The sequence below is a fragment of the Scatophagus argus genome, chromosome 4 (assembly GCF_020382885.2).
Source record: "Scatophagus argus isolate fScaArg1 chromosome 4, fScaArg1.pri, whole genome shotgun sequence".
NCBI classification, from domain to species: Eukaryota; Metazoa; Chordata; class Actinopteri; family Scatophagidae; genus Scatophagus; species Scatophagus argus.
Genome location: NC_058496.1, coordinates 19,949,029 through 19,972,052, shown reverse-complemented (window position 1 = coordinate 19,972,052; position 23,024 = coordinate 19,949,029). Strand labels below are relative to the sequence as shown.

At 43.0% G+C, this 23,024-nt stretch overlaps 1 protein-coding gene and 1 long non-coding RNA gene across 5 annotated transcripts in view; one reads left to right on the top strand and one right to left on the bottom strand.

The window, feature by feature from the left end:
• The window catches only part of cux2b (cut-like homeobox 2b), an 82,024-nt gene extending 59,267 nt beyond the window's left edge, over window positions 1–22,757 (top strand). For all 4 annotated transcript variants that reach the window (XM_046386218.1, XM_046386219.1, XM_046386221.1 and 1 more), the window contains exons 5-22: window positions 5,410–5,550; window positions 5,847–6,006; window positions 6,492–6,574; window positions 6,962–7,028; window positions 9,680–9,728; window positions 10,381–10,485; window positions 11,482–11,673; window positions 11,793–11,851; window positions 11,952–12,000; window positions 12,206–12,305; window positions 12,648–13,277; window positions 14,339–14,440; window positions 14,618–15,456; window positions 17,399–17,564; window positions 17,755–18,060; window positions 18,147–18,335; window positions 18,422–18,698; window positions 18,824–22,757. In XM_046386218.1, the coding sequence (XP_046242174.1) occupies window positions 5,410–5,550; window positions 5,847–6,006; window positions 6,492–6,574; window positions 6,962–7,028; window positions 9,680–9,728; window positions 10,381–10,485; window positions 11,482–11,673; window positions 11,793–11,851; window positions 11,952–12,000; window positions 12,206–12,305; window positions 12,648–13,277; window positions 14,339–14,440; window positions 14,618–15,456; window positions 17,399–17,564; window positions 17,755–18,060; window positions 18,147–18,335; window positions 18,422–18,698; window positions 18,824–19,637 (4,328 nt within the window). In that variant the 3' untranslated portion in view covers window positions 19,638–22,757. The remainder of the gene's footprint in view (window positions 1–5,409; window positions 5,551–5,846; window positions 6,007–6,491; window positions 6,575–6,961; window positions 7,029–9,679; window positions 9,729–10,380; window positions 10,486–11,481; window positions 11,674–11,792; window positions 11,852–11,951; window positions 12,001–12,205; window positions 12,306–12,647; window positions 13,278–14,338; window positions 14,441–14,617; window positions 15,457–17,398; window positions 17,565–17,754; window positions 18,061–18,146; window positions 18,336–18,421; window positions 18,699–18,823) is intronic.
• The window catches only part of LOC124057782, a 1,110,263-nt gene that overhangs the window by 618,435 nt on the left and 468,804 nt on the right, over window positions 1–23,024 (bottom strand). The window lies entirely within an intron of this gene.

Genomic DNA, 23,024 nt, shown 5'->3' with positions numbered 1-23,024 from the left:
TGAGAGCAGCGAGGCCCTGTCGCCAGGGGTGTAGCCCTGAGACTGACGCTCCAGGTGTTTGCTCTTCCTTGCCGCCTCTCAGTACACGCACTCATCCCTCAGGATCCACCCCGCTCCCTCTCTCCTTTAGAACATAGCTCCTTTTATCTGAGCGGGGAGCTCACCGAGAGTTTGTGAAGATTCTGATCTGAATACACCCCTCTAAGTGTGTGTGTGTGTGTGCGCGCGCGTGCCGGGCCTACGGCACTTCTGAGGTGTGCGTTTGTATCTCCATGCAAGTGTGCGCTGGTGGAAATGTTATGACAACAGTGCGTGCTAGTGGTGAACACCAGAACTGCAGAGCACAAGCAGCTTTTTGTCACATTAAGTCGCGTGTCCTCCTGTGACATGAGACAGTTATAAGTGCCTTACATATTCACGTCCATGTTTCCCCGGGCTCTGAGATTATCAGAACAGAACGTACTGACCTTAGTAACTCATAGTCATTCAAATGCATAAAGAATAGTTGTCCCAACCCTTTATACACATAAGCAAGCACCAGCTAGAGAGGCCTGCAAGGCACAGAAAGCTGACTTTATTGTAATTTTGCAGCTGAGTACCTACAGTGAGGATGAGAGTGAAGGAGGAGTGCTGAGCACGTTTGTGGCGGTCTGTCTGAAAATAACGACTTATAAAGGCTGATGGAAAATGAAAGCTCTCTGGGCGGGACGAGATTATGCACAAGTGATTAATAAGAGCAGTAATAAACAAAGGCCCAGGAGATGTTTGAGGTGCTTAATAATGCATTATGTTCATAAAAGAGCTGGGCCTCTCAAACTGATCCCTGTGGAGTAGGAGACCCCAGAGGGACCAGGAAAGAGTGTGCTCTTAAAAGACAGCAACTGAGTGTGTGTGTAGGAATGTCTGTATATATATGTGTGTGTGTGCGTGTGTACCTGAGAGCAGATAAGATGTAACCATGGGATTCAAAATGTACAGGCATGTATTTGATTAGGTTAATTAATTGTGAGTTGCATCACATGTCTCTTAAGTAAGAATGTGTGGTAGGTAGTTTTATTTTTTACATGATTTTAGATGAAGTTCGGTTTGTATGTCATTGGCACTTTTTTTTTTTCGCTGCAGCATCTCGTGTTAATTTTAAATGTTATCTAGCTCTGGCTCCACTCTTTGTTCCAAGCTTTAAATGTGTTGGTATTGATGTCATTCCTTCTCCGTCCTTCAGTCTGTCAGACAAAGACATAGAACGGCAATGAAAAGGAAAAGGTTAAGAAGTTTCTCTTTCAGCTTTGTTTTGTTCACACAAGAAAGCTGCCGCTTCCCACATTTTTTTTCATTCCACCTATCTTTTTATTTTAGTAGTTTCTCCTTCCTTCTGCCACATCAAGGTAAAGCGAGACTTCAGTTTGCCATCTGAATATCAAATGTTCGTTGGTTTAAAATGCACCACAAACACGAAAGTCGTGTTTATGAATTTGTTGCACATGTTTTGTGTTTTTTATGCAATCAAAACTAAACCTTGACAGGTAGAAGAAAAGAGGCAGCAAATTTTCCTACATACCTAATATCACTTAACATCGTGTGTGAAGGTGAAAGTAAAGACTAAGTGTTCTCTCAACCTAGTTTTGCTTCCTGACAACAATATTACAGCAGTGTTACTGTTTGTTGCAGCAGCGGCAGAGCGTGTTTATGGACCTTGAAGTCCACTCAGAGGGAAAAAAAAAACAAGACTGTTTTGAATGAAAAGAAAAAACCTTGGAGCACAGCCTTGTAAATTAATTTGTTCGTGTTGTATGATGGGAACACAGCTGGCCTCATTAACATGCACACAACAAATAATTATAGCGTTTTTTTTTTTTCCCCCCTCTCTCTTCAGCCAGCCAATGCTTGGCTAATGGGCTTGCTGGGTTAATTATGTCAGAGCGTAATTACACAGGGCCCAGGGAGACATAATGGTGCACCCTGCTGCGCCCACACCGCCTAATGATGGTGTATCGCTGACAGGGCCAAGACGGACCGCCCCGACACACCTGCTTGTCTTGGCGCACGCCACCCTGGTCCACCCCCACCCACCTAGACACGCATCCTGAACCTGTGCACCGTCCTCTCCAGTGCCACCTGCAGTCCACTGAGCCCTCCAGGTTCTGACAGGCTTTGGCTCCTGGACTGAAGGCTCACCCAGATACAGTAACTACTTCCCACTTTGAGTCGTGCAATAGCACTGAAACAGCAACACAGTGACCACAAGGAAGCAGCTACAGGGTGACAGCCTCATTATGGCTCAGCCAAGGTGATGAAACTCAATATCAATGCAGCAAAAACAGTTAAAAGTCACACTAACATTTGTTTGCTATTAGCAAGATAGGGTTTATCTCAGCTTCTCTTCTATAGTTTCGATTAAAATTGTAACTGTCTGACTTTCTAACTTTGTGAACGCACACACCCACACACCCACTGAGGCACAGACCAGTGTGAGCTTCAGTGCAGGACCAACAGAATGAAAAGACCTGCAGTACACCACATTGCTGCTTTCACTTCATCCACTTTCCTTATACACAGTTCATGACCGTGATCATTCATTTGACTTACAGATCACCATGGGTACTAATTATATAAAACATTGCTGCTATCATTTTTTTGACATGCATTTTACAAAACACAATAGCCAAGGCAGAGGAAGGAAAGGAAAAGAAAGGAAAAAAACGGTCAAGTCTCCATATATGGATAATGCTCACTAATCTGAAATCAGTCAGTGGTTTATCTGAGCATATCCACCCTATATTTTCTGTGTTGTGTGTCGTTCATGGTTCTCTTGTTAATTTCTGTTTATTTTTGCGAGCTGAGAACACAGTGACATTGCTTAAAAAATGATCAGGCGGAGCGATCAGACAGGTTGTGAATAAAAAAACAAAAACAAAAACCCTCCAGGTTAGCCAAACTTATGTGGGAGACAGAAGACAAAAAGAAAACATCCATGACAGTTTTCAGACTTGTGGTTCAGTTTCATCCTGCTGTATATACCATAGTGATGTATACACTCTTTTCCTGTGCAGTGATGCATTATAACTGACATTTTCAGTTTCACTTCTAAATCTGTTTTAACTGTTTGCTTATTCACAACCTGCCTGAATGTGTGACTGCCTGTGTTCCTCGTTCCCTGGACTGTTCCTAGATCTCAGAAATTACTTTTCAGGTAATCTATTCTAATCTTATTAGAATTTCTTGTACAGTTGTGTACACAACTACAAAAATATGACCCAAGTTGTATTCCTTTAACAGCAGGCAGTTTCTTATTGTGAGTTAACGGTCATATCTGTGTTTTCTCAGTGATATTATTGAACCTGTCATTCTGCTCCTCTCGGTGATTCCTGCAGAGCTGGACTTGTGTTCACCAGAGCAAATGATGCATTCACTGTCCTGTGATTTATTAGTTTGAATGAGCTGCTGTTGCCCAATCAGTTATCATAGCAGGCATCCAATCGTCTGTGATTAAGATAAGGACCGAATTCAAAATTGAACCGTTTATTTTGCTCCGAGAGCGATGTGAGTCACCTGATGTACATAGCGCCTTGCAGCTGTGTCATAGTTCTTGGTTAACAGGAATGTGAGCGGTCAAGTTGAATTCCTCTTCCGTTCGTGGTTTGAGTGGGTGGATTTACCAGAGCTGCGCTAAAAGAAGCTCCAGCGCTACTTATTAGCTTCATCAATTAGTACCTCCATTTTCCAAAGTTATCAGCAGTCTTTCTGGACTCTCCTTCAGTAAGTGCAGATCCCGGGCCCTTAGAGAGTATCCCTGCTGCTCTACTTTGACGGGGGTTAATTTTGTATACAGACTTATGTTATATCCCTTCACTTTAAATTTGACTTTACTTTACTCCCCTGCCACTGATTGATAATCCCTGCTTGTCCATGTGTGAGAGATCCCTTACTATAATCTCTGTCCTTTGATCATTAAAAGTTGAAAGGATATATGGGAAAGAGGCTGATAAAGTGATTTCTGTGACAGTGGGTCGATGGAATAGCAGTGCTTTAAGTCATCCTGTTTGTCTTAGAAGAGCTGTGCTCTTAATAGTGATGTCCCTTGTGACTGATGCAATATCTCCACAGTTGGTGTAACAATGAATGCAGACAATGTTTGACTGTAAACGGTCCTGGGAAAAATAGCTCAATCAATTAAATGACCCAAAATGTTTGTCTGATGAAAATGCAGATATGGCAAGCTGCAATGTATGGCCAGGATTTCAACAAATTGCACGCTGCAGAAGTTTCGGCCCTTCTGATGAACATTTATTTTCCGTGGCCTGCTGGCTCTGAGTTAGTGTTCTCTCTGTGGCATCTGGCAAAGTTTAAATGTCTGTGGCTCCAACTTCTTATGAAAAGTCACTTCAGTCAGTGCCCATACTGAACTGAAGAAGGGATCCAATTGGGTTCCACACAGAAGTCTAAGATGAGTGGATGAAAGCTGAGGGAGAAAAGTTTGTGCAGCAAAGCAGCGATTTTCCTCCTCTTTTAGAGTTTTGAAGGGCTGCTCTGTGTGTGTGTGTGTGTGTGTGTGTGTGTGTGTGTGTGTGGGAGAGAGAGTGAGTGAGAGTGCGTGTGTGTGCACGTGGCTCTACATCTTGCCTCCCCCCTTGTCAAGGAGCTCCCCTGAGCTTCCCTCTCTGTGCTTTGGCACTAGAAGTCACCTCCTTTGGTGTTCGGCAGGCAGGTACACAACAGGAGCAGCTCTCTCTCTCTGAGCTGTTGAACTTTTCGGGAGGGGAAGAAAGGGAAGGGGAAGATTAAAAACAGCCCTGTGATGTGGAGTGCCGAGCTGCCTCCTGAGAATTCCTGGCATAATAATTTAAATGATCAAATGATACAGAGGAGACTTGTTAGCTGAGAAACAGCCTCCTAGTTGGCCCCATGGGCCCAGTGCTGCCGCGCATGCATTGCAAAACAGCTCCTCTGTTGTGCTAAAGAATCCCGCTCCTTTTTTTTTTTTTTAACCCCCTTTTCAGGAGCAGACTTTTTCTACACTTTGCCTAGGTGGTGTATACTTGGGACTTAAGACTCTGTCACAGATTCATAGCAATCTTTTTGTGTTCTTTGCCATTCATCAGCACGTGAGAAGACTCATTAGATTTGATTTCTGTACATGCAAAGGGTTGGAACAGCACTTGTGTCATTAGGTCCAGCCAGTGAAAATTTTCAAAGGCTCTCTGAGTGTGAATGTCTAAGAGTCACTCTTTGGAAAGAAGTCTCAGTGGAATAGTCTGCCTCTGTTGAAACTGCGATGCAGAAAACTCTGTAGTGTGCTTTACAGGCAGCGCACAGTAAAACAGCTATTTTGCTTTTTTTGAAAAGTGTATGGATATCACGTGAATCTTAGGAGTTCTTTCTACAGAGATTTGTTTGCGTCTGTTTTCACAGATCCAGCTCCTGTGCTCGAGGCCTCGCACACCCTGGAGGGAAGGCTGCAGCAGCTTCAGAGTTCTGCCCCAGACAGCGAGGCCCTCGTGCGTGAGATCAGCGGGCACTGGAAGAAACACCTGGAGTGCCTTGAAAAGACAGGTCAGGCCAGACTTGTCTACATCAGGGAGCAATCCCACCTGAATGTTTTTTTTTTTTTTTTTTTTTTTTTTTTTTGACCGTTTCTGCATAGGTCTGACGATGCTTAGAAATAATTAATTAATTTAAAGGTGCTGGGCAAATTCCACCAAAATATGTGGAGAAATGTGAAAAATATTCACCACAAGATAAGATAAGATAGGATAGGCCTTTATTAGATAATTTAATAAATGGTCATGCTTACCTGTTAATATCAGATGATGATGGAGAACTCACACCAAGCATTTCCTTTCACACAGAGCACTCAGTGGACGGTCCAGCGGTCTCAGGGGCAGCAGTGACAGAGGAGGCCCCAGAATCCAGCCCTCAAGCCTCCATCATGACCCCCAACAGCACACCGGCTACTGGGACCCCAGGTTCCCCACAGCCTAATTACCAAGATCGAGCGGAGGGCCGAAGGTGAGAATGTGTGAAGCACTCCCTGCCTTTGACTGACACACATTAGATATTAACATTAGGTTTATATTACCTAAATTAAAAAGAAACCAATGAACCTAACAACTGCCTGTGACACCTAGTTTCTACAGCACAGACTGCTGTGTACATTTACTTCTGTAATTATTTTAGGTCTCTTCATTCTCATTAAGGCAACTTTATTCAACTTTGATATAACAGTAGGGTCATTTATTTTCTGTCTGTGACCCTGTACAGTAAACTTAAATACCTTCATTAATCTTAAAAGCTGAATGTGCATCAAATGAGGCACCAAGACACACCTAAAATACTGTGAACATCTCCATCTTTAGCATTTCAGTTGAAGTTGATAAGAAGATTAGCAGGGTTTTTTTTTTTCCTCTTTGAAGGTTTATTGTAGCATTTATGTGTGACCGTGATGTAGTGAGGTGTAGTGAGTTTTGTTTTTTTTGTTTTTTTTTTCCTCCCAGGGAGGAGGAGGAGGAGAGCACTGATGTTAGTTTGGCTGGCAGACTCACAGAGGCTGAGGAGAAGATCAAGGTTCTGCATTCATGTAAGTGGTTTATACACTGGCACATACTGTAGCTGTTAAATTTAATTTCAACCTATTAAGAGCCAGAAGATGTACAATTGCAGTATGGTGCCCCCTGCTGAAAAACAGATGCCCCACTGTTCCTTTGTTGACATAACTAAAAGTTAAAATAAACACACCTTTGAATGAAGTTTGGTTCTCACATATCAAACAATTAGCTTTGTATTCTTTGACTTTTGTTAGGGGCTGTACAATAAACTAAAAGTCACCTGTATTTTGATTTATACAAACTGCATTAATGTATTCGAAAAGTATATAGGTAAATAAATTCTGTAGTGTCGCTTTAAGGTGAAAGTTCATGTGCTTTTTGAAGTAAATATCTCACTTCCCATGTGTGCCTCTCACCAGCACTGAACACTGCACAGACTGAGCTGCTGGACCTGCGGTGTAAATACAACCAGGAGATGGCCAACAAGTAAGAGTCCCCCCCCCCCCCCCCCCTTTTTATTTTTCTTTTGAACATTTCCTGCCACCTCTGTGGCCTCACTCACTGGGGCTCATTGTATCATGTGAAGTTCTGAAGCTGCTCTTCTTTATTTTGCCTACATAAACTCATGTCCAGTGTAGAGCTGAGGAATGCCATTGTAAAGGCAGAGAGTGAGAGTGACTCAGCCACTAATGCAGGTCGATGAGAGAGGTCTGTGTTTGCCTTCACTGGCAGCTGGGCCTTGACAGCCCTCAAGAAGAATTGCTCCATTTAAAGATTGCTTCAGAAAACACTCTACCTTGTCCTGGTCTTTGAGCGCAATGTATCCACCGCACGCCTGAAATGAATCTGAGCTTGTATGAAGGATGTCGATAGACATTCAAAGTAAACACTCCTTTGTTTGGGTTGTGCTCCAGAGCACAGTCAGCCGCTGCTAATGGATTTTCTCCCAGGCTTAATCCATGGCACAATTGAACTGATGTTTCTAGACCCACCGCCATCCATTTTGTTGGGTCGGACACATTTTCAGTTTGGCCTCACCTTTCATGTGTTGCTGCAGTTTGAAAGACCTTACTGTACAGTGTGTGTGTGTGTGTGTGGTCCTGCTCGCATTCCTCTGGGCTGACAGTAGCACCACTGACCTCCAGCTGCAGTTATCCCTCTCTGACCCCGAGCCTCTGAGCACTGGGCCGGCCTCTATTACTCTCACTGACTGTTTCCTCAATGTTGATAAGAAAGACTATTTGTCTGCTTCGGCTTGAGTAGCCGAGCAGGTAATCAATACAAAACATTTTCCGTACTGCACAAGTTCATTAAACGTGGAGCTGACACCTGTTAGTATTTGCTGTCAGCAGGGCACCATCTATCCCAGCCTTATTGATAGAACCAGGGCACGTCCAAGACCCTCTGAAACCAGCACTGCACCACACAGCACTGACGACCATTAAAGCCAACAATAGATTTGCTTTGAGACAGTCTGAGTATCTGACTGATTCCACATTGCACTGTAGAAATCTTGGAGTCTTGTCCTTTTCTTTTCAGTATGCATGACACAATGATTGTACTAGATCACTGATATTTTGGATCACTAATATTAATTATACAGCCTGAAAGGAGACATTGTGAGCAGTTAAATGTAAACATGAAAGAGAATGGAGGTGACACTGAATGTAGTGTGTTTCATGTGGATTAAAAAAGGACTAATATGTTCTTTGAACACTTTTTCTTTTGGTTAAAAGGACGAATGTGTCCCCAAACTTGTGCTGCGTGCTTATTTGAATCAATCATCGCATCCTCGTTAATTAATCCCTATCTACCTTTTGAAAACCAGGTCCCATGTGTACAAAATGAAACTGTTGAACTTCAAACAAACCTCATGAATAATCCCGCTGAGCTTCTGTTTAAATTAGACTGCTCTGCTTGTGAGATGTATGGAGGCAAGTTGAAGTTCAGTCTCAGAACATACTGTACATCCATTGCTCACAGCTACAAGTGAGGACGCTGGTCATGTCATCGGCACTGTTTCTGGACCTGTAGATAAGTTTGTATTTAACTTTGCCACACAAATTTCACTTGGTGGCTTTTTCAAGCCGACATTATGATATTATTCATTATGTTAATCGAAACAATGTTGGATTTATTATTTTCTTACCAAATATTTGTGATATTTTGGACAAGGCTTTGAAACGGCATCCTGTAGGTGCGTACAGCTTACGGAAAATATTACCTAACAGGTAAAAGAGTTAATAAAATGTAAAAATATATACATTTTTTGGCCGCTAGTGAAATATTTCCTTTTGGAGTGTGTTTATATTGGGGCTTATGACCCATGTACCTGCAAGTATAGCTTGTCTAGTTAAGGGTAGTGTAAGGCAGCAATCCACACCGGATCTGCGTTCTGGGCAGGTGGCGTGCGGTAGCGGGCGGAGCGGCCAACTGATCCGAACATTTTTACCCAATTTTTCCGCACGATCTTTCTAATGTTAGAGATGTACCGTGGCTCAAAAAAGGTTGGGAAACACTGGTGTAAGCGGACCTGGATGACTAAAAACTTGTGATAAGGATTGTCGTCTTTGTCGGTGTCATTTCACCCTTAGACGTGATGACATCAGGGATGAGCAGTGTTTCACTGTAGTCACCATGCCTGGTTAGTTATTGTTAACAGAGGCGCTGTAACCAAAAGTGTACAGTGCAGTGCAACTATAACTCCCATCTTCATTAAAAATAAATCCAGAGCATTTCATTTAATGTGCATCCCAGGTGGCTTCCTGAACTTACCCGTGTGTTACAGTAGCTCCTTTAGAGCTATATAGAACGACTGTTTCATTAACCTTCAAAAATGTAAAAGTACACCACAGTATTGTATATTTGCCATTTTTTGGTGGTGTCATTTGGTTATGCTCTTTTGAGTTGATTATTCTGTTCTTTACATGATTTTACCTTTAAAACTTGCTATATGTTTCTCGATGTATGTGGGGAAAATAAAAATGACATTTACTCTTACAACATCAGCCTCTTAAGGAGTGAACTACATCGACTATCCTTAATTTTTTTTGTGAGATAATACAGTTTAGGCCATTGTTTTTAACATTGTTTGCTGTTTATTAGAGAGTAGGAGTATATCTGTGTGTGTGTTTCAGGGCAGAGGAGGTTGACGCCATCATGGCAAATCTTGAGAAGGCAAACCAGGTGAGTACAGTCTTCCTCTGCACATCTCTGATTGAGATGCTCCTTCGTTAAGATAATCATTCGTGTAATCAAGCCTTGGCTTTAATTAGACTCCCTCAGTCCCGTGGACCCCCCCCCCCCTTCAATGTGTGATTAGCGAGTGTAAACCTGAGCCCCTGTCGCTAGGCACGCTACGGCAGCACGGTTCCACTCAGCAATGAACGTGAGACTGCCGAGTGCGACTGATGCCAGAGTGGCAAACGCCAGGGTTCTTAGTTATCTCACTGCCTTGATTGCTTCCTGTCCTGGTGATTCCTTTTTGCTTCTGCTCCTTTCTTCTCCCCTCTGCTCTTCTCTTTCTTTTTCTTCACTCTGCTGCTCTGCTGCCAACAGCTTCTAGATAAATGTTCTCAAAATGAATCATTAATTAGTAGGCCGGGTGTGACAGAGCAGGTAAACAGTTTGGGGAATAAAGTGGGCCGACTAAACAGCCCCTTCAGCAGAATAAGCTGCGCTCGTCTGCTCGGGCCCGTGCTCAGGTTTTCATGCTGCTCTAAAATTTCAGAGCCTCCTTTTGATTTATGCGTATGTTCTCACCTTGATTGTGCCATTAATTAATTGATGTGGCTGGTGCATGAAAAGTGTAACATTGTGATACCATGTGTGTGTGCAGAGAGCTGAAATGGCACAGAGGGAAGTGGACAGGCTAAAGGAGCAGTTAGCCAGTGGCCAGAGTGCCACCAAGGGAAACTGCCATCCAGCAGAGGGCACTAGCAGGGTAAGATTCATGTTTCCAGTCTGAGTATATTTGCTGTTACTGGACATACGTACAAGTTGAGATACTTTAATTTAATATATCAAAATATAATACCGACAGGGGCCATTATCTTTCGTTGTGAGTGCTTTCACTTCTGTTACTTTAAAAACATGAATAGTTTTACTTAAGGGTTTAAATGAAAGTCTTTTACTCATAATGGAGTATTTTTAAATTGTGGTAAAGTTTCTTAAGTCATGCATCTGAATACTTTTTCACCACTAGGATACTTGATATGTTTAGGATACCCAGTCCGTCCGTCAGTCAGACAGTCAGTCAGTCAGTCAGTCATCACTGTGTCTGTCTGTTCCCTGTCTGATATTCTTTTGAATTTGCTGTAGGTGGTGCACAGATTTATTCTTGAAATTAAATTGGATTTATTCAATAATAATCTCTCGAGGACCCACAGTAGTTTGACCAGTGCTGGACAAATATAATGCAGTAAGAAGAAACCTAAAAAAAAATGCATTCCTCAATAATTTCTTGCATGCAGCACTATAATTTTACAAAGTCTGACAGTACCTGGTCCACTTAAATCTTTTAAGTACTACAATTTTTGAATTACTACAGTTACTACAATCCAGTGCAAAAACACTTTAACCAGCTGCCAAACATGTAGCACAAGGTCTTCAAACATAATCACGTTTGTCCGATACAAATATCAGCTTGCAAAATCAGCGATGGAAAGCTGCAAAGTGTTTTTTTAATTGGCAGGGAAATGTTGCATGTGTTACCTTATAATCAGATACAATCACTGTGAAAAATGAGAATACAGTTTTGTTATCATCTTTGGTGAGGCAAGGCAAGTTCTCTCACTTTCCAGCTGTCTGAATATTATCAACACTGCAGGGGATGTGATTCACAGGCAGGTCTCATACATTGTCTCCTCTTCCTCACTCTTTTTATCACATTTTCCCCTGCCATCGCACCCTTTGTCACGTCACCTTCTCGCCCTGTCAGGAGAAGAACGAGAAGGGCGAGGTGCTGCCCTCCAAGCTGGAGGCCGCCCTGCTGGCTAAAGACCGCGAAATCCTCCGCCTTCTTGAAAACATCCAGCGGCTGCAGTTCACACTACAGGAAGTTCAAGAGACATCAGCCAATCAGATCTTGGAGCTGGAACGCCAGCTGGCCTATAAGACAGAAGCTATCGAGGTGAGTGACTCCGACACGTGAGAAGTGAGAGAACGTGACAAACACATCCTCAGTCCTCAACTAACAAGATTCAGATTGATATGAAATAAAACATGTTGCTTTGCTTTATTGCTTTTCAGAGATTAGAAGCTAAACTGCAATCCCAGATGGACTATGAAGAGATTAAAACTGAACTCAGGTGATTATTTTAGTGTGAACAGAATGTGCAACTCATTTATAATCATGTGAGTTCAAATACAAAAACTTGACTTTCTCTGCATGTTCATTTGTGTCTGTAGTATCCTAAAGGTTATGAAGCTGGCTTCAGCAAACGGCAGCTCGTCCCAGGTACAAACACTCCTGCACCATCTTACTGTTCACACAGCAAAGAAGACCTTTGGTTTCTTCTAAATGTTCCCTCATTGTGAGGGAAGAAAAACTAGAGCAGTGCCATTGAATGCTTCACTGATCGTCATCCATTATGAAGATATCTACAGCCACTGTAACTGATTAATCAAAAATTAACAGCTTTTGTGTGTGTTTGTGTGGATAGGATTCTGCCAAGGCTGCAGAGGCTCTTTTGCTGGATAAAGAGGCTTTTCTTCCTTCTCACAAATACCTGATGGATAAAGCACGAATTCTGCAAAGCATTGGTAAAATGAATGTCTCCTGTGTTTCATATTCTTTCTATAAAACTTAGTTTAAACAGTTTAAAACACAAGATTCTTGACAAGAAGAACTGAGTTTACTCCAGTTAAGTTAACTGATTGCTGAGTTCTGGTCTGGTCAGCCCATTTCAGTTCTAGAGTCGATGTTTTCCAGACTTAAATCTATTTGCTTAAACTGCAACTGCAAAATGTAGTCTGGGTTTACAAGTCTAGAAAACAAGCAAGTTAATACATGAAATATCTGTTATCAGCTAGTTGGTTGGTTGGTTTGAACACAGCCCTGTGTGTTGGATACTCGGGCAGTGAGCATGTGTTTTCTGTCATCAGATGATGACCACTCTGAGGATGCGGTCAGGGAGACAGGCAGGCCGCCCGGCTCCCACTCGTCCTCCTCTCAGACGGACGGCCATGCCTCGCCCAGCCCCGGCCCTCCCACTTTGGACAGCTCCTCCTCTGGCCACGATCCACCACGTCCCTTCTCAGTGTCACCGTGCTCCGGGGACAGACTGTCGGGAGATCACATCCTTCACAAGCAGCTCCTCTCCCCTCACTTTAAAAAGGAGAGCCTCATGGCTTTTCCCACCGCCCTCTATGCAGCCAAAGTCGCCCTCATGTCAGCCAACCAAGGGTCTGGGGGGGCGGGCAGCATTGACGCTGGCTTGCCCAGCGACCAATCAGAAAGTGGCAGCTCGACCGCAGGAGATGAGGATCATTTGGACACTGCAGAGATTGCTTTCCAGGTGAAGGAGCAGCTGCTGAAGCATAACATTGGGCAACGTGTGTTTGGCCACTATGTGCTGGGCCTCTCACAGGGCTCGGTCAGCGAGATCCTGGCAAGACCCAAACCCTGGAGGAAGCTGACTGTGAAAGGCAAAGAACCTTTCATTAAGATGAAGCAGTTCCTCTCTGATGAACAAAACATTCTGGCACTTAGGACCATCCAGGTCCGCCAGAGAGGTGAGGGGAAAACACACTGGCGTGACAGAACAGGTGTGAATGAACGAGATACATTTGACATCACAATGTACAGCTTTACAACAGACCACTGGGGGGAGTAGCATGAAAAGTCTAGACAGATTTTTAAACAATTCATTTTGTTAACCATATTGTCTAGATCATTACTTTGACTGCATACATTTAAAATGACATGAAATGTTAAAGGAGAAGTCAGCTGATACTCTGCATTTCTCAACAAATAGTTGAAAAGACCAAAACCAACAATGAATTCAATTCAGTGACTCTGATGTATGTTACTCTTTTGTGGAAATACTCACTAGAATAAATGTACATTAATCCGCACCTGAATTAGTCCCCAATGTAGGGATTGTGTACTGCTGTTTGAAAAATGTTTGTTATAAACTTCAGTGCCCAGCCGTTTTAAATAATTACTGAGTCTTTTTGAAAAATGAAAATATATATTCTCATGTTTTTGTCAGTCAGAATAAATGGACGAGGCTTTGGTCATTTTGTACAATTTGTTGACAATAAGAGAAATAAGTTAACCTTGCAAGTAGTTCTGTTTAACCCCCACACTTGCTTTGTCTTCAAAATAGGTGGTTTAGATACAACACTTAAACAGATGGTCAAAGCTACTAAAATAAGAACTAGGTTGCTCAAAAATGTACTTTGGAGTGTTTAAGGGATTTGCCAGTGTCTGAAGCTACAATGTGTCAATGCCTTCTTAGAACAGATGCAATCATGCCGTCTTGTTTTGGTGGCTTATATTTTGGACCTGCGTACGTTTAAAACTTCTAATCTACTTGGACCTCATCCTTGACTTGTTCACGGCTTCCTCTGCCATGTTTGTAGTGTTACTTTTAAACTTTGTTTTCTCCCTAGATTCACAGCTTTTGAAAGTTGAGCTTCCCGTATACTGCAACCTCAGACAGCACGCGCTCAAAGGCAGCCATTGATCTACCAGTCAAAAGCAAAGCCTTGAAACTGTTCTCTGATCAACCATCCCACTCACCCCCCTCCTCTCTCCTCTCTCTATCTCTTTCTGTTACCCTCTGTGGCAGGGAGCATCACTCCACGCATCCGAACTCCTGAAACTGGGTCAGACGACGCCATTAGGAATATCCTGGAACAGGCCAAGAAGGAGATCCAGTCCCAGAGGGGAGGTGAGGATGGAGCTACGAGTCATACTTAAAAGCCATATTGATTTATTCATTCATTTATTTATTTATTTTTTATTGACAATGATGGTTTTATTATGAATTTCGATCACTTAATTTTATTGCGTTTAGATTTAAAAGTAGATGTGATAATGTCTCGGCATGTGGATCTTTCTTGTTTAGGTGATGGCAAGTCATCTCTGAACAGCTCATCGGGCCGAAGCAGTAATGGGCCAGGCAGCAGCTCTGATGAAACCATAAAGAGCATCCTAGAACAGGCCAGGAGGGAGATGGAGGCCCAGCAACAGGCCATGATGGAGATGGAGGTCTGCGGGAGGACCCCGACTGCCAGCTCAGGAGCTCAGGTAGAGCGTCTGGGACCCCCAGAGCGCTCCAGGGGCCCGCCTTTACCTGTCTCTATTAAACAGGAAGAAGGAGGCTGCGTTTCAGTTTGCATGGCGGGCTCCATCAGCAGCCCCCAGACACCCCTCAGTGTCCTCTCCCCGGCTGCCTTTGTTCAGAACATCATCCGTAAAGTCAAGTCAGAGATTGGTGAAGCAGGCACCTACTTTGACCAGCACTGGTCTCATGAGCGGGGCTCAATGGTGTTCGGCGGGGGAGGAAGCTCTCGGCCCTTCAGTTCAGTCTCTCCATCCCTGTCTTCCTCCTCCTCCGGGCCCTCAGCCTTGCCCCGACCCTGGCCCCGTCTGGAGAATGGCGAGTGTCTCCCAAACAGCGAGGAAGCATCTGCTGCTGAAGATGAGCTGGGGCTGGGCCGGCCAGTGGAAGTGAAAGTGGAGTCAGACACATCGGTAAGTGGAGAGTCCCCTGGCCCTGGTCCAGGAAGGCTTCCCTATTACCCAGCGTACATCCCCCGTGCCCTCAAGCCCACCGTGCCACCGCTGACTCCAGAGCAGTATGAGATGTACATGTACCGGGAGGTGGACACCATTGAGCTGACCAGGCAAGTGAAGGAGAAGCTGGCAAAGAACGGCATCTGCCAGAGGATCTTCGGTGAAAAGGTCAGATGTTGCTCTTTCTTATTAATAAATAATACAAAACACATGCATGCAATCCAAGCAGCTCGCTAAGATACAATACAGTTTCATGCGTATTTATCACAGTGGATGTTTTCAGATATTCAGACGACTGTAATAATGACTAAGGTGAAACATGTCTATTATTTATCTAAGGAACAAAGTAATCCAACAATCAAATCAAATGTGAAAAAGTCATCAATAGGCCGCACTGCTTCATGCAAGCACGTTGTTTGGCCTATCCAAAACTTCAAATTTTGTTGTTCAGCTTCAGATCTGCTTCTCTGGTTTGGATTATTGTCTTGTGGCACAACACAGCTCACGGACGGATAAATATGAATATTTTGGCGAAGAGCTCACGCTGTCCTTAATAGTAACAAGTTTTCATCCTCTCCACACTATCACACAACAGCCATGACATTTGACTGTTTCTTCAGCTACATCTCTACAGAGGTCTTCCTTTAAGAAAATGATTGTTATTCTGAAATGTCGTATTTGCTTTCGGACAAGTACCTAGTACAGCCTGTATTGTCTGAAAAGTCCAGTTTGTTGCTACTGTCTGCATGGAACATTATTCTAAAAGTCTTCTGTTGCTTTTCTGCAAGTGAGTGCATATAAAAGAGAGCCAGGGTTTCTGCTGCTGTCCCTTGAATACTTTTCTTTTTTTTTTTTCTTTCTTACTGTGCGGCCGTCAACACTGTCCTTAGCTGAGCTTCTGCATTTCTTTGGATGACCTGCTGTGATCTTTTTTTGATGTCCTGGATGAACTGTGGCTGCGCCTTTGTAGTACCTCTGAGATGCTGGCCACAAGTTTTCTCGGCGCAGATAGCTCTCACTGTGGCTTTGTAAGCTGTTCCACAAGGAAAGATTTCAACAACTCGTCTCTTCTGGAATTTCCTCTGTGGCACAGTGTGCTTGTAGAGAGTCTGTGGTGTCTGTCTGTGTTCAGTCATCGGAATGTAGTTATCGGTCAAATATGGGTGGTTCACTGACAAAGGGCAAATACTTAAAAGAAAAATCATTAACTGCGACAAATAAAAGGGGAAACAGAGAAAATCAGAAATGTAAAAAAGTGTATTCTCTGCACTGCATTTTATTTGCATTTTCTTTCTGAAATTTTCTAGTGTGTTCTGTGTTTTGTTAGTTCAGCCCCAGAAAATGTGCCTTTATTTTCAGAAAATCCCTCTGGGTGTTTTCCAAGGTACATCTGTCATTTATCACAGTTCATCTTCTGAGGAGTAGATAAAACATTTAGCTTTCATAGTGTGGATTTTACATTTTGATGGTATTAAGGGTTCAAGTTTTGATTCTTCGGCTAGGACATTTACACAAGATAACCATATTTGTAAATGCTTGACTGTCAATTTGACTGTTGGAAATTATTTTTGAACTGAGTTCCACTGAGTTTGAAGACAGTGCGGCAAGTTTATATAAAACAAATTTTCTGGCACATTTCTAGTGTGTTAAATCGATGAAAGGCTAAGAAATAAAAATACTACATTTCTTTAAAAAGTTTTCTGTTGATTTATAAGCACACATATTCTCTTAGTGGATAAATTCATGGTCTGTGATACAAATCACACTGTGGCTATTAAAAATGATCAATACTATGCTTCAGTGTGGATGTTACTCATCTCTGCAATGTGCTGCAGCTTCTGAGTTAAATGACTGCATTAAAATAGACTCAGTGTAAACATTTATGATGTATTGCTTCCCTCTAGTGGTTGTTAGTAGAAAGTGTATTGCTGAGGCTGTATGTCAGATGCAGATTTTTTTTTAACAGATTTTTTTCCTCTCTTTTTTTAAATAATAATAATCATAATAATTATAATTTGGAAAATCAATGATTGTCTATATATTTGTATTGTAGTATTGCTACAGATAGTGTGTGTGGCCACGGTATATCAACCTATACTGTATGGCACAGGTGCTGGGGCTTTCTCAGGGCAGTGTGAGCGACATGCTGTCTCGGCCCAAACCTTGGAGCAAGCTAACCCAGAAAGGCAGGGAGCCCTTCATCCGGATGCAGCTGTGGTTACTGGACCAGCTAGGCCAGAGCCTCAGTCAGCCCCCTAATCAAGGCCACGCTCAGGGTGAGCATGCAGTTTATCCACACTTATATCAATGCAGTCTGACAAACAAGAATCCCGCTTAAGATTCTTCAATGCCAACATGTCAAACCTAGAAATTCAACAGCTAGAAAAGCTAAATTGTTGCAGTGTTGTTGCACTCCACCTACATTGGGGCTAATACTGTGTTTTTTGTGATGCTTCTCTCCTCCAGAAAAAAGCCCAGTGACAGCCCAGTCCTCGCCCTCCCCGCCTCCTAGCCCAGCAGAGAGCCACCCGAGTCCGCTGGTTGAGCCTGTCACCCTCTCTCTTGAGAGCAGCAAGGAGAACCAGCAACCTGAGAGCATAAGTCTGGGGTTGCCCCCTCACTCAGAGGGAGGGAAATCCACTCCCAGCCTTATGGCCCTGCATCAGCCCACAAACCCACTGGGCATCCAGGAGCTAGTGGCCATGTCTCCAGAGCTAGACACCTACGCCATCACCAAGAAGGTCAAGGAGGTGCTAACAGACAACAACCTAGGTAGGCCAAAGTTCACACTGTGGGGTTAAGCTGATGAATGCAGTTACAAGTCCAACATACCCAAAATGAGTGTTTGTTACCCATAGGCCAGCGTCTGTTTGGGGAGACCATCCTGGGTCTGACTCAAGGATCGGTGTCCGACCTGCTCTCAAGGCCCAAACCGTGGCACAAACTCAGCCTGAAAGGCAGGGAGCCATTTGTTCGCATGCAGCTGTGGCTCAATGATCCTCACAATGTAGACAAGCTGAGGGCCATGAAGAAGATGGAGAAGAAAGGTGGGCTTCTAGAGTGTACGCTGATATCTTTCAGTAAATGTTTCAAGAATGTGATATGTAATCTTCTTACATTGTCTCCACTCCAGCCTATCTGAAAAGGCGGTACGGGCTCCTGAGCACCGGTTCGGACAGCGACTCACCCAGCAATCGTTCAGAATGTGTGAGTCCAGCCTTGGCCTCACTGGATCTGTGCCCCTACAGCCAGGTGAAGAAGCCTCGGGTGGTGTTGGGAGCTGAGGAAAAAGAAGCCCTGAGGAAGGCCTACCTCATGGAGCCCTACCCCTCACAGAGCACCATTGAGATACTGGCCTCCCAGCTCAAGCTCAAAACCAACACTGTCATCAATTGGTTCCACAACTACAGGCCAGTCCAGTGACCTCTGTTGTTTTCGTTACTACTGTACATTTATTACAGTTACTTAAAAAAAATATCTGACTTGCAAACTGTTTGTCCTTTTGTGACTGTCTAACAGCAGTGTTTGTGTGCAGGTCCAGGATGCGACGGGAGGTACTGATGGAGGGTCTCCCAGACAATGACACAGATGCTGAGCACCACAGCTACTCCCCCTCAGTGACGCGAAGCCCCCACTCTGATGGAGAGGAGAGGAAGCTGCAGCAGCCTTCAGGGCACATCCCCTCCAGCCTCCCCCTTAGCACCAACATAGCACTGCCTCACGTCAAACAAGAGGCAACAGACAGGGAAGATGAGGGGGAGGAGGGAAAGGAGGGATCCATGAAACAGTCGAGAGCTCAGTGTTTTTCCACGGCAGCACAGTTCCCGCTGTTGAAAAGCGAACATGAGGACTCCATCGCTGGCTGCCGCGAGCCACACTTGGCTGGCCAGAGCCTGAGGCAGGAAGAGGGAATGAGCAGCCAGGTTCAGGGGCTCTACCATGTTGCAGTCTCCATAGATGGCCCCCAGAGAACCAACCAGTCCAGGCACGACGGGGAAGACTCTGGAAAGTCTCCTGTCGACCCAGTCAGCTTCAAGGCTTCGTCAGAGCCCTGCCGCAGCAGCCTGGAGGTCTCCCTCAACTCCCCCTCTGCCGCATCCTCACCCGGCCTCATGATGTCAGTCTCCCCCGTCCCCTCCTCCTCTGCTCCCATATCGCCATCGCTGCCAAACCCGCCTTCGACGAGCACCAATCACAGCCTGGACCCTAACCCGCTCCCTCCCTTCCAAAGCCCCAAAGTTAACAGAAGCACTCAGAGACGCAATGAGAAAATGGCCAACCTCAATAACATCATCCACAGGCTAGAGAGAGCAGCCAATCGAGAAGAAACACTGGAATGGGAGTTTTAGGTCCCCTTTTACTTGTATCTAGTCCTGATGACCCTTGTGGCACACAGGAGAGTTGGATAGAAGCTTCCTGAGGACATGGAATGGAGCCTGGCTCCTGAAGGCTTGTCCTCTCATACTGATAATTCATATGAAACATGTGGCTGAATGCCCTACAAGAACTTAAAGGAGTTGAAAAAAAATTTATAATTGTGTATTTGTTTTTTTTTTTTTTTTTTTGATAATGCATACTACTTTTAAATATAAGTGACAGCACTAGCTGTTGTTTTACCTATTGGACTTGACATGAAGACTTTTGCAGCTATGGTGTCATAAAATGTACACTGAAGTTCTGTAGATTGCCACTGGGTGAGATTAAAAAAAGACCCCTGTCTTAAGCCATTAAAAGCACTATAACTATTTGAAAAGAGACGCTGACCAAATTTGCTACTTTTTGAATAGCAATTTTTCAAATTTTGTCTGTAAGACTGGACAGTTTAGGTCAAGTAACATGAAATCCTATTACTGACTGAGGGATAGTCCTTTAAGACTCTAAATATTCAACATCTTGTATGTACTTAGTTTCTTGGTGATATGTTTTGAAATATTTGTAACTCACATGTATAAAATGTGGTTGTACATGTTGTAGAATTGTCTGCAATAGCCTTCTCTAAACCCGATGTAGCATGGTACTCACCTGACCCTGTTATTCTCTGTAGTTAGTCACCTGTGATTATACTTGAGCGAAAACAAGAGAAAAAAAGTTGAAAACCCTGCAAAAAATAAGAAAAAAGGAAGCGTTAAATCAAAAAAGTAGAGTACTTTTAGTGTTTTCTTTTCTTTTTTCCTTTGGATAATCATGAGGTTTACAGTTTAGGGCCCGTGTGCTTTTGGTAGTAAGTGAAGCATTCACTACGCGTGAGCACAGTTTACATGATTACTTTCAGACTTACCTCTCTGACCCTCTAAGGCACTGGTTGTCAGTCTGTAACAGGCCAAGACACAGGACACCTGGTTTACCTCAGATTATGTTTGATGCACATCATGCTATGACCGTACCGTTCATTCTTACACATAAACATGACCCACACTTATTTGAATCAGTGGAGATGGATGGAGAGGGAGAGTACTCTGTATCACGCCTCAGATGTGCAGAGATCAAACACAAAGCAAGTTTTTATGAACTTTTGCAAAAAAATGCTGCTGTTTGAGGAGGACGGGAGTAATAATTCCTTTATGATCCTCCTCACAAGTAACACTCAAAGCACTTTCTCAAAATGGATCATTTGCTGTAGCTAGAATTATGTGTACATGATCAAACACCTCAACCTATAAGCACTGAGATAATGTTTAGCTTGATACGAAAAGATTGCAGTGGGTAGCTCTGCAGTGATTTGAATTGATCCCTTTGGGCCAAAGCTCCCAGCACGTGAGAGCATGATACAGTGTGACCTCTCTTCAACATGAAAACATCCAGTCTGTTAGTACAGTATCCTGAAGGACACAAAAGGTTACAGGTATCCCCTCATACTATCTTTGACCACTTGTGTATTGTGTCTGTAGAAGTTTTTTTGTCATGCTTGCAAGATATTCTTTACGTATTTTGCCTCTATTTTATACTTGGAACAGTTAAATAGATATTCAATACCTCGTGTATGAACTACTTACAGCACTTAGATTTTGATAATTGTGAGGACTCAAGAAAATTTCAAATATCAACATTATCCTAACTTAGTGTCCACAAGTCTTTGCCTTTACTGTATCGTTGAAGTTGGTAGTAAACACTTGCACATGTCTACATAGTTCAGAGGACTTGGATTGTATTATGTAGAGATATATATTACACAATTACTAAAAAAAAATATCTTACAGTCTTGGAACAAAATGTGCGGATTATATTGAAATAGAGTGTACAGATTTAATAAACCAAACCCATTCAAGCCAGTTCTGGTCTGGCAAGCTTGCCCACGTTTTAGACCTTCTCTCAGGGTAGTCTTGCTTTTTAAAGCTTTACTGAAACAGTTGCTCTCATCAGTGGTGGTGACTATGATAAACATTATGTGGTGTAGAGAATTACTCCGTTATATATTAAATTGACCTGTGGAAGTTGTGCATATATGGGAAACGCAACTTTCACAGTGGTTTGTAGGATGTTGGAGAGCTGTTGCTGTTTTGTAATTCATTACACAGATGTGTCAAAGTACAGTGTAGACTGAAACTACCAGGATGAAGCTAATGGGTTGCATTTTTGAGATCAGTAGACTTTGCTCTCTAAAATACTGTTTCTGTTTTCTCTTGGGGCCACAGAAGATTTTTCTCCGGTTTTCGTACCACCATTTTTCGTGCATAATATACTGTATGATTAGAGATGACATTTCTTATATGGAAATTTCATTGTCTTTCATGATAACATGGACACATGACTGATAAAGAAGTGTATTTACCTGGACCATTATCTCCCCATGTAAAGCCCATCTCATTGTTTTGCATGCGAATCCATTCTAGTCACATGACAAGGGATAGACTGTGTTTTTGTGTTGTTGTTCTTGCACAGGGACATTGAATCAGCACTTAAAGTCCTTTTACATTAGTGAAGTCCATGCATGCATGGTGCAGCTGATATATTTGGCTCTCACAAAGTCATCATGAATCCTATCAAATCAGACCCAATAACAACCCAGGAAACATAACTTCAAGATCAAGATTATTTTGTGCCATATCATATGCCTTGTGCATTATTCTCACAGGAGTAATGCCTTGTGATGTGAAAGGGGTGTAGGGTTTTTTGTAACCCAGTTCAAAAAAAAGCTAAGCTTTTGTAGCAAGAACCCTACACATTAGATGGTTTTATTTAATAATTGACATTTGTCACTAAATAATGACGTAATTGGTCAGCAAAATTTAAATGATTGCGTTCAGAGTTGTTAATATAGAAACAATATTAATAACTTTGACAAGGGTTTGTCACAATGAAAAATGTGAAAGTCAGCTGTGAGCCAATAAAGAGAAGTGTCCTGCAGGCCTAAATTACTGTCTAATGCCTCACGTGTCAGGCTATTAAATGTTAAAGAATGGACAAATGCATACCAAGCGTCTTGGAATTGAATTTATGTAAGCCATCACTCAATACATAATTGTTTAAGATCCTGCTGTGTTGTGTTTTTATTTCTTTAGGAATTAACCCCCCCCCCCCCCAATACACACAACCACACACACACACAGATATATGTAAACAAAATGATCAACGTACATGTGCAGAATCCATACTATAAATCCTCACTCATTTATTGTATCGTATTGTATATATGCAAAGCAGGATGTTATATCCTTAACAGTATAGAGCATTTATCCATTTGCACATTGCTTCCTTTATTATCAATCTCTTGATGATCCAAACACATCTTTACTCTG